Below are 11,840 nucleotides of genomic sequence, written 5' to 3'. Positions count from 1 at the left end.
TAAACGGTCCCATTTATTTCTAAGATTTTAGAGAAAGTGGTTCTCCTGCAGTTCCAACCTTTTTTAGATTTGCATAAAATCCTTGAGGTGTTTCAGTCTGGTTTTAAGGCATTTCACAGCACAGAATCAGCTCTTTTAAGAGTTTTTAATGATGTTTTATTGGCTACAGACTCTGGGGATTATGTTATTTTAATGCTTTTAGATCTCACAGCTGCCTTTGACACTGTTGACCACAGCATTCTCATTTCTCGCCTTGAGCACGGTGTGGGGGTAAAAGGTATAGCTTTGAAGCGGTTTAAGTCAATCCTGTCTGAGAGAAGTTTTAGAGTCAGTTCTGGAGGCTCAAATTCTTCATCTGCCCAGCTTTTATGTGGAGTTCCGCAGGGTTCTGTTTTGGTGCCAATCCTTTTTTCTTTATATCTACTTCCCCTAGGATTGATTTTGAAAAAATATGGCATCTCCTTTCACTTCTACGCTGACGATTCCCAAATCTATCTGCCCCCTGAGAGGAAATGATGGTAGCTCTCTGAAAATATTAATTGAATGTCTTAATGACATTAAAGCCTGTATAGCTTTAAATTTTTTACATTTTAATGAAAGCAAGACTGAGGTCATGATCCTTAGACCCAGTAGTTCGAGCAGTACTGCGAAATTGGACCTGGGCCCACTTGATCCTTATGTGAGGCTCATGGTAAATAACCTTGGTGTGAAAACAGACTGTGATCTAAAGCTGGAGAAACATAAACTCTGTGGTGAGATCAGGCTTTTACCAACTCAGGCTCCTTTCTAAGGTCAAGAGCTTTCTCAGCCATAGCCACTAAACTATGGAACGAGTTTCCCCTTTATGTTAGCTCAGCTTCTACTCTGCATGTTTTTAAAGTGTGTCTTAAAACTTATTTTTATTCCTTGGCCTTTAAATCGGAGTGAGAGCTATCTCTCTGAGCTTTTGCATTGTTTTTTTTTATATTTTAGATGTGTGTGTTTGGTGTATTTATTTTATTTTTCCTATGTACAGCACGTTGGTTAACTTTTAAATGTGCTTTATAAATAAATTTGGATTTGGATTTGTTTAAGGTCATGCCGAGGCATCTCAATCAGATTTAAGTGCCACTGCAAAACCTTCACGTTGTTTTTTTTTAGCCATTCAGAGGTGGACTTGCTGGTATGTTTCAGATCACATGACACCAAGTGCACTTGAGCCTCAGGGCATGAACTGATGGTTGGACATTCTCCTTCAGGACTTTCTGATAGAGAGCAGAAGTAATGGTTCCATCAAATACAGCAAGTCGTTGAGTTCCTGAAGCAGCAAAGCAGCCCCAGACCATTGCACTACCACCGCCATGTTTGACTGCTTGTACAACGGTTTTGTTGCTGCGTTTTATACCAGACGTAACGGGACGCAAACCTTCCAAGAAGTTCAACTTTTGTCTCGTCAGTCTACTCACTGTTTTGCCAAAAGTCTTGGGGATCGCCAAGATGTTTTTTTGGCAAATGTTACATAAGCCTTTGTATTCTGTGGTTTTCTCCTTAGAACTCTCCCATGGATGCCATTTTTGCTCATTCTCTTTGTTACTGCTGAATCATGAACACTGACTTTAACTGAGGCAAATGAAGCCTGCAGTTCTTTAGATGTTGTTCTAGGTTCTTTTGTTACCTCTCGGACACGCTGTCGATGCTCTCTTGAGGTAATTTTGGTAGGCTGACCACTCCCAGGAAGGTTCACCACTGTTCAAGTGTTCTCCATTTGTGGACAACGGCTCAACTGGAGTCGCTTTGTAATCTTTGCCAGACTGACAGATGTCAGTTGTTTCTCGTCTGTTTTTGAGTTTCTTTAGATGGTGGCATGATGTGCTGCTTTTTTGAGATCTACTTTGCTTCGTCAGACAGGTTCAATTTATGGGATTTTTTGATTCAACAGGTCTGGCAATAATCAGACCTGGGTGTGGCTAGTGAAATTGAACTCAGCTTTCCAAAACATCACAGTTAATTCATGATTTAACAAGGAGGTGCAATTACTTTTTTACACAGGGTAGGTTTGGATATTTTTTTCTTCCTTAATAAATTAATTCATAACTTAAAATTTTATTTTTTAACAGTTTTCTTGTATTATCATTGACCAACATTAAAGTTATCTGATGATCTGATGTTTGCAGAATATGCAAAAAAAAAAAAAAACGAAAAAAATTGGGAAGGGGGCAAATATTGTTTTTTTTAGCAGTACTAATCCCAACTACCTTTTTCCTTTATACAATTATTAACTAACCAAAAAGGACTTAAAATGCTCTTTTAACTCACCTAAGTGCAACTTAATAAGGATGCAACAGTTGTTATAAGTCAATACCAATATTTGAAACACCAATTTGACTGGCAGCTAACGCTAATAATTAGTTTGTTTGTTCTATTTTTGTGTGTTTTTCCCTTTTTTGTGCTGGGAAAGAAACACTTGAAAGTTTTACTTTCAGCTCTTAATAACACACCTTTGAATATTAAGGGAGTGCAAAATTAACCCACTGGTTTCAGATTAAATATCAACGTTTGTCATCAGTGGCTGTCAACAGCGCAGATAATAGCTAATACGGCTATCCAGCCAAGTTGGTGTATCCTTAGGAAAAAAAAAATGTCTTAGTCACATTTGGCACACATGTGGCGCAGCCAGCAGCTTTAAGGACACAAAATGGTCCCCCCCCCCCAGTATTCTCATGTAAGGGGTCAACAGCCTACGTGACAATGCCAGCATCAAAGACATGTAAGTTACAACATCTTAACCACTTACGTCATTTAAAGTTTTAATGTTAATGTTTGAACAAAACCAGGTATTTAACCACCTACTGAATGTAGCAGTGCATGAATATGGATTAAACATCAAACTACTTCTAGGAAATACAGTAATATGTGCACTGAAAGACAAACTTGTGTCCAGGTGAAGTCATTGGGTCAGTGTGGATGAACATTATCCCAGACATACTCAGACACTCAGACCTGAAGTACGATGACCCACATTGTTGTATTTTGACTAAATGTTGAAATACAAGCCTGGTTCAGAAGGTCAAAAAGTTATGTCATTATCAAATATTAACTCTTGAAAGGCTAGTTATATTCTATATTACTCATTTTTGCAGCTAAAAATGAGAAATAATTACATTATTTTTAGCAAAGTGCATTTCCACCAAACTACACAGAGACCAGATTTCATTTACTCATGCATCTTAATACATGTGCCATGAAGTAAGTCACAAATGACTTTCTGATCATTGATCCATGAACTCCTTGCAGCACACCATAATCACTGCATAACAAATACAATTGTAAACCTAAACTTGGCATCACCTAAACTTGATGCCAATAAAATAACTACTTAGTGCTTTGGCACAAGACGCCAATACATTGTGTCATTTAAAAATATCTACTTATTATTTTTCTATTTACCCATCTCGATTATTGCCATTCTTTCACAACATGGTTAGAACACTAAAAAAATGTAGTATTGTTAGGAATGATTTCACAGTGTAGGAATTATTTTAGGCGGGATTTTCTCGGACTGAGTTTTTCCTTTTCATCATGTATGAACTTGAGGAATAATTCATTACATTCTAGGTGTTTATGCATGCATCCCATGCCCAAGTTATAGGTGTAATACCACTTCTTTAAACTCAGATGTAACGTGTTAATATTAAAGTGTCACAGTAGGCTTCATATTTGCTTCTGTAATGCAGTAAAGGGCTTAGTTTTGTACCCAAAAATGGACAGAAAAATGCACTTTGTGTTCATCAAAACTATGGATTATTTTTTCCTTCAATTACAGTTGTGTTTAATGTCCAAGAACATGTAAATATGACCTAAAACCTAACCATGCAATATACATAACATTTACAAAAGAGCACATGTGAATCCTTTACATTCACTTTCACATTGAACCAAGTTATATTTTTTTTTAATCTGCAGTTTTTCAATAAATTTTACTTTACAATGAAGATGGCACTATACAGTTGGTACTTCTGTACTACTAGAGACTCAAGTCTGTTTATTATGCTGCCTTACTTCCTAATAAAGACAGATGTTTTGTACAGTGTTTTACCAAGACTCCAACCTTGCTACACAATTTAAAATACCTAAAAATTGTATTTTCACATACTCATGAGCTGGACACGAGAACTAGTTCCTGTTCCTGCATTAACTGCTTAAAACAAAATCTGAGGATTCCTTTTTCATGAGTAACCATGTCCAAGAGGCATTACTGCAGATTTTGTTTTTTGGCATGTCCCATATGGTTTCATTCAAAAGAAGGAAAAAAACTCTGCAGCCAATATTTGATTTTCCTGGTGAACGGACTTTTTTTTTTTGGGCAGGTCCCATATGGTTCCATTTAAATGGAGGAAAACAACTCTGTATCTAATATTTGATGGGTTTTTTTTTTTTTATTAACTGTCCTTTTATACACATATACAGTACAAATCTAGAAACTATAGACTGTGTTTGCAAATTTCTGTAAGTGATTTCTGTAGATAACCTGATAACATTATGGTTAAGTGCACGTAATCCATCAGAGATGATAAGATATCAGTCACATGTGTTGTTTGGTTGATTATTAATGAAAGAGAGATAGTGTAAAAGGCAAAAAGTGAAACAGACAAATGTGTGAGTGAAATTAATCTTTATGAGGGTTTGGGTGTATCTCCTTAAAACAATGTTATGTCTTCCTATCAGATCAGTAGTCACGTAAAGAAGAATAAAAGCCCTCTGTGAACATTTCAGGCTAATATCATCATTAGCTCCTAGAATTTGTAGCGGGGGGTGGGGGGCAGTTTAAGGCAGGTAGGCATGTTATCTATATGTGCGCTGTCTGCTTAATGCATGTGTTTAAACAAATCCCACTTTGTTAACAGCTATGCCAAATGCAGAAATGCTCAAATCATCTCACAGATAGCAATTTTTTTTATTACTTCCTGTAATTCATTTTTACTATTTTTGGGTGTCTGGTTCTGCATTGATTAATGAAAGCATGAAATCTGAAATTACTTTTCCAAAGTTCAGTATTAACATTAATTTTCCTCCACTGAGGCACAGAATGGGTTGTCAGTGCTGTTGGTCAGTCTTACAGCATGATAATGCAGAACCTGCCACTCCATGTCTACATATTAGGGTCTCTGTACTTGTCTGTGAGACTTGAATTATTGCCATCCTTGCAAACATGATTAGCGTAAAGATGAAAATTTCACAAGGTCATGACTGTTATCTTCATAGGTCTTAGCAGAGCTCATGACTCTCTTTTTAGTCAGAGCCATGATGTATCAGCTTGAGGTATAATTAAATCAATTTCAGATGTTTACACATGCTTCTTACATTTAGGTATTATACCAAGCACAAATTCAGATATAAAGTGTTAAAATTAGAGATACCCTTCCTCAGAACTCATAAGTGGTGTTATAATAATGAAATGAGCTCGAGCTTGACTGTAAAGGTGCACCACCACCACCACCTTCATTTTGTACTAGAAAACAGTTGGAACAAATGTTTTTGTGTTCAACAAAACTACCACTACCATTTTCTTTACTCACAGTGCAAACGAACAAAATGAGTTTTGTCTTTGAGTCCCCCCTTCAGTTTTTGTTTAACATCTAACAGCAATATGACAGCAATGTGACAGGAAAAAACATTAAAAAAAACAGCATGTGTGATTAATTTCATATAAACTGAACTAAGTTCTGTTTTTTTCTTGTTCGTTTTTTAAGGGTATATTTGGTAAATACTACATCGTACCTTTGTGCACAGTTTGGCCATGGTTTCTGAAGGAAATGAGTTTCATGGTATATGTGTCCCCTTACCTTATGTAAATTTACTTGCCTGAGAAATTTGTCTTAGACTGGAAAATAAACATAACTGATTAAAATACACAAGTACATAATGTTTGGTTTCAGCCAAGAACAGTTCGTTCAGGGTATGTCTCTAACTAACAGATTATCCATAACAAACGCAAGTGCTCTCTCTCGGCAGCCCCTGATGGGGACTACACAATGATAGAAATGGAGACTTCGAGGTCACCCTGTTGTTGAAATTCTCTGTTTTCCACATTTTGTTTTGTATATGATGTAACCAAGATTGATAAGCTGTGACTATATGAAACTGTGTGTCGGCACTTCATCTCATACCTACGGGCATGGCGTGCAGCCTGACCCAGATTAATATGCAAAACTGTTTGAAATGGCTTTAATTAAATTTAATAATTGGACTCCTTATTCCGTTATGTTGTCTCATTCCTGTTCGATAAACAAACATGCTGAAACCTGGGGGGAATAAGCTGGTAGCAGGTTTCTTCATTTCTCAGTTCAATGACCTTTTTTGCTGAAATGTTGTCAAAGCTATGCAAAAACTTTAACCCTAGAATACAAACGTTGGGTTATTTTCACCCACGTGATCGTGAGAGTGACAGTGTTACAAAACTCATGTTAGTGTTCTAGGTCTCTGGAGTGTGAAAAAAGGGCGACTGGACTGGACCTGTTTCTTGAAGACGTTTCACCTCTCATCCCCTGGAGATGGTCGTGACCCTCTATTGTTCATGTGCATAATCACATGTGCCAAGGTGTGAAAGGAGGCGTGGGTCATTACAATCAGTGGTTTCGGATTAAACCAATTTGGGACTTTGCCCCATTGTACCAAGTGACCTATTGAGGTCACCTGAACAAAGGTGTGAATGGGGGTTGAGGCACCTGGGGAGGGAGCTCAGGATCGGACTGTAAACAGGGGAAAGTTGGTGACGTTGTTTACAGTGGACATAGATGCTTCTTTTACTCCTCTTTCAAACCATCTGTCTTCTCGGTCCAAAATGTGAACGTTGGCATCCTCAAGAGTGCCGATGCCAACGTTCACATTTTGGACCGGGAAAACAGATGGTTTGAAAGAGGAGTAACAGAAGCCATCAACCCCCATTCACACCTTTGTTCAGGTGACCTCAATAGGTCACTTGATACAATGGGGCAAAGTCCCAAATTGGTTTCATCCGAAACCACTGATTGTAATGACCCACGCCTCCTTTCACACCTTGGCACATGTGATTATGCACTTGAACAATAGTGGGTCACAACCACCTCTAGGGGAGTACACCTACTGGGGTTTAAATACCTGGGTCTCTCCACCTTTTGGTTGGAGAACTGAAGAAGCCTTTCAGATGAGACGTGAAACATCTTCAAGAAACAAAAAGAAGTCCAGTCGCCCCTTTTTCAAGCTCCAGAGACGACTATGACCTGGATGACTGAGAACCTACACAGACTTAGTGTTCTAGGATTAAAATACACTCATGCACATTGAATATGCTACCATTCGTGCCATACTGCGGTAACACAACGGCATGTTCAACACATCTCAGTTTCACAAATTTTTTGCTAGATTTTGTTGAGACTGAATGCAGCCTATGTGTAAAGTTGGTGCATGGGTAATGGGAGAACCAATACATTTTGCTGTGTGTGTGGATCACTTTCCTTAAAACTGTATGACAGATCATCGGCCCTGACAGTTCTAGTTAATTATTTTACTTTTCTTCTGTAATGGGAAATTATATTTTAGTTGAACTGAAAGCTCACTTATAATTCCTTAGTAGCAAAAGTGTAGTTGCAGTTTACATAATGTTCTGTATCCAAACACTTGCTACAGCTAAGAAACAATAGATTTCATACTATATATGAATCAAGCCACTGAGGGTAATCAGTGTGAGGGTAATCTCCAATAAATGGGATGTAAACAAGGATTATCCTTAATATTTAGAGGAATTAAAAAAAATTCATATCAAAACAGTATTTCTTTTAACAGAACTTTATGTTGTACATTATTCATATTTCTCTTCTGTGAATACTGTTTTGTTATGAACTGAATGGATCTGGGAAATGATTCTATAAGTAGGAATGGCGCTGCTTTTAATTCTGGAAGTATACATTAGCGTTAAAGGAAAAAAAAAAGGCGTGTAAGTGCTGCTTAACTCAAATATAAACTACCATCTCCTTTGGTCCTTAACTTTAAGCTGACTGTCCCAGCAGCCCTTGCAGTGTTTGAGGGGAGAGCCACAGCATCTCCACCAAGTTGTACTGGCAATAACCCATCCAGAACCCAAACATCACATCAGTCACATTGTGCCTCCCCAGCATCACGCGGCTCAACCCTACCAGGCCCACCCACAGAAAGACGAGGACCCTCAAAGGGGCAGCCAGCACGAGGTGAGCCAGCAGGAAGCGACCACACATGGCAGCACGCGTGGCATGTCCGGAGGGGAAGGAGTAGCGGTCAACTGAAAAGGTGGCAAACATGTCCATACGGTTATGCGCTGGCCGACGCCGACGCACCACTGCCTTAACAATGCCAACCAAGAGCAGGTCCAGCAGCAGGCCTACACGGGAAGACGATAAAGGAGATATGCTATAAAATGTGAAACCACAGCAGTGCAACCACATTAATGAAAACACGGTAAGAGCAGAGGCATAATTAAATGTACTGAAAACAATGGAGGTCAATTTTGTAGCCTCTGTTTAGATTTACATCATGACTAGAAAAAAATATGGCTTGAACAAACAATGTCAAATGATCTAATCTTTACGTTGGCACCATCTGGTGGTAGTAGCAAGAAAGTGAACAGTACCGATGCATGCCAGTATTCTCTTTCTCAAAGCGGATTAGATGTTTGATCTGTGTCAGTTCCTGGATCCTGGTATGGATCTTTTCCCACAGCAATGAAAGCACAGGTGCTGTGGAAAAACATTACCCACAGCTCTATTGTATTCATGTATCCGAGTATGCAATGATTTGTGACAGTGTCAGCACGAATACCAGGACCTTGAAGATTAGATAGATTAAATAAAATGATCATTATTAAAGTTATTGCTTAAACCTTTGATTTTCTGGATGGATGTCTGACCTATCAAAGGCCTTCAATGGTCTACAGTCTGGTTAAATCTGGTTCCTGTTTAAGCAGGATTTTCTAACTGATGCATCTGTAAAAGCCAATTACACTTACTGTTAAAGAAAAGAGTATCAATGTCAAGAGTTACATGCCCTTTTGAAAAAAAAAAAACCTCACTGGAAAAGTATGATGGAAGTGAAAGAAATCTCCTTACAACAGCAGCATTTATTAAAGGAATGTCTGCAATTTTTAAGATGTGTCTCTGCACTGAACGAATGAAAAGCTTTCTTATTAACAGCTTTATGCTCTCCTGGGCTGCAGTGCTGAAAATTTAATGCAACACTCCTGCGGCACTGAGCCAATCGCTGCTAGGAATCAAATGAAAGGCTTTCAGCTGTACATTTCATTAATCATTACTGATGACTACTAAGTGGTTACATTATTATCTGCTGCTGTTAAAAGCTGAGGTTAAAAACCAGAGTGAGAAGCTGTTCTTTTGAAGTGAATGCAGTACTTTGACCCATATAATAGTAGTAAGAGGTAGTTTCTTTTCCAGGCACATATTGGATGGAGAGCTGGGATTTTACCAATATTCACCTGCTCATAACTACTTAGGGTAGTACTTCCTAAAGACTCCTGTTGATTTAATTCAGATATTAACCAGAACAGTTAGTGTTTACTGACTGACATCATGCATTTGAAAGGGTTGACAAGTAAATATTAACACTGAAAGATTTTGGAGATAAACCGAACTCTTTATCTGATAGCCTGATTAGACCTAATCTACTTGGTACATTAAGTCTAATCAGGGAAAACCTTATTCAGATATTTAGTTTAGAAGACCATGAAACATTCTGAACCACGATTCTTCTTCTTATGATGTTACCAAGGTAATACTCCACGCAATAAATTAACATCAAAAGGAAAATATTCTATCAGAACAACAAATAATAATGATAAAGTCTATATTTATAGCACGTAAAACAACAATAACTAAGTAATAAGCAAGTAATAACTAAGCAGTCTCTAATGACACTGTGGGCTTATATTAACTGGTTAATCCAACTAAGTCTCTGAAAACATATTGCGGCACTGCGCAAACTCAGTAAATAAAGAGCTGTTTATAAATCAATCTACAATCCAAATACAAGTCTTTGCCACGTCTGGTTTCACTGTAGAATATTCCAGTCTTCACTTTGCTTTCTGAAAACATCTCTGTCACATGTATTTTTTTCCTGTGGCTTCTCACTGGAGGCACAGAACAGCCAGCCCACTTTGGTACTTCAGTCATTTTACATAGCTATCATACATTTTTCCCCAAGCAGACCTGTAAACTAAGCATGGAAAGGATATGGGTGCAGAATATCATAGAAAGCAGAATAGGTGTAACAGGTGACATCTACAGGTGAGAGTCTGCCAACACCGATTAAGGAAAGTAACATGAGTCTGATAATCACTCTGGTTATGAGAGGTGGGACCAGCTCTTCTATTGCTTAAGCGAGTCCTGACAGAAGAGCTGTGCGTGGTAAATCAGGAGCAGGGAGGAGCAGGGAGCTCTGTCACAGACTGATACTGTAGCTAAACCCAGCTCAGTGGAACACTGAAAGATATTTTCTCTGTCATTATGTGCCATACTGGAGAAAGAAACGACACGGAAGAAACGACACACAAATATAGAGTTTTACCCATGAAAAGGTTGAGCATGACTTCTTGTCCTGCAGCACTGTCGCTCTTGTACAGACAGTAGACGGTACCAGCCAGCCACGGGATGCCATGTCCAGATATCTCTAGCAGCTTCATTAAGGGGCGCACACTGCCCCAGGACGAGTCCTCACAAGCACACACCCCCAGCCGCTTGGACAGCCACAGGTCGATGGCCAGCAGGGAGCTGAGCGCTACGCGGATGAGGGAGGGATTAAGCCGTATACCATCCTCTTCAGGTGGTCCCTGACCGCTCGCCGAGCCCGTGGAGGAGCCGGAGCCCCGGCGCCGAGTGGGGCTTTCAGAGGCTCGAAGGCGTGCGGTAGTCGGGTCGGAGCCCTGCCGCTGGAGCAGGTGTGGCGGTGAAGACCGGTTCAATGGCTTTGTCAGAGACATGAACTCATAGCGGCCGTTGGAGCTCCCGAGCACCGGGCTTCCTCCGCTGCGACCGGGGTTTTTAGCTTTAGGAGAGGGCATGGTGTCTGTTAACTCACCGGCGTAGACAGTTATATATAGCCTAGATGCACCGCAGTTCAAAAATTTCTGCAGTACTGTGCAGGTTGTCGCTTCTTTAGCTCATCTATTGTACGTTTCACAATTCTTATCACGTCCGGAAACGATAAGCTGAACCGCCATGTTTATTATGCTTTTCGCAAAGCAACCTGGGAAGTTGTGTAGGCTAGTAAGTATATTTTCCATTTAAAAATTACATATGCATGAATTTTACGTTTTACGTTTGCATGTATTTGATTTTTATTGAAACCACACTGATTAGTTTTTAATATTTACCCTTATTATTTTTTATTTATTATATGTTTTCAAGTTAGTTTACTTAGAGTGAGTCTGCTCGTTTAAATTCAGTTTTTATAGTTCGAAAACTTTTTTAAAAATGAGTTTCAGTGTCATGAACTCATAGCGGCCGTTTTTGTTCTAGTTTTTTGTTATTGAAAGGATCACAGCATTTGCTTGCTGTGTCGACGGAGGAAGCCCGGTGCTCGAGAATTTTAGCAAAATGACAGAGCCTATTTATTTAGGTCAGTTTTTTACGGGTACAGTATTATTTCATTCATTTTCCAAATACTAGCTTTTCATTAAACGTTTTATTTGTTTATTTTCTTTCTACTCTGCTCGTCCCGTTATTCTTTGTTTAGATAAATTTATTCAGTGATTAAAAAACAAAACAACACGTGTTTTTACGACTCTCCTCTGGTTGATCGGTGAGCCACGCAGGACTTCATAGCCTGTCCGGGTCCATTCA

The 11,840-nt window shown here is 39.0% G+C and overlaps 1 protein-coding gene across 1 annotated transcript; it reads right to left on the bottom strand.

Annotated features, from left to right (window-relative positions):
- Window positions 1-7,161: 7,161 nt before the first annotated feature.
- plpp6 (phospholipid phosphatase 6) lies at window positions 7,162-11,225 on the bottom strand. The gene is made up of 2 exons (XM_030727778.1): window positions 10,567-11,225; window positions 7,162-8,371 (listed from the first exon to the last, which is right to left on the bottom strand). Exons 1-2 carry the CDS (start codon window positions 11,057-11,059, stop codon window positions 8,004-8,006), a joined length of 861 nt encoding a protein of 286 aa, XP_030583638.1. The 5' UTR covers window positions 11,060-11,225; the 3' UTR covers window positions 7,162-8,003.
- Between the last annotated feature and the right edge of the window lie 615 nt (window positions 11,226-11,840).

Source organism: Archocentrus centrarchus, chromosome 4, assembly GCF_007364275.1.
Source record: "Archocentrus centrarchus isolate MPI-CPG fArcCen1 chromosome 4, fArcCen1, whole genome shotgun sequence".
Taxonomy (NCBI): Eukaryota; Metazoa; Chordata; class Actinopteri; order Cichliformes; family Cichlidae; genus Archocentrus; species Archocentrus centrarchus.
Note: the sequence above shows the minus strand (reverse complement) of the source record. Positions and strands in the feature narration are given on the sequence as shown.

Coding starts and splice junctions, on each gene's coding strand:
- plpp6 (XM_030727778.1), bottom strand. CDS start 11,059: ATGCCCTCTCCTAAAGCTAAAAACCCCGGTCGCAGCGGAGGAAGCCCG. Junction 8,372..10,566: donor CATGCTCAACCTTTTCATGG/GTAAAACTCTAT, acceptor CTTCCCGTGTAG/GCCTGCTGCTGGACCTGCTC.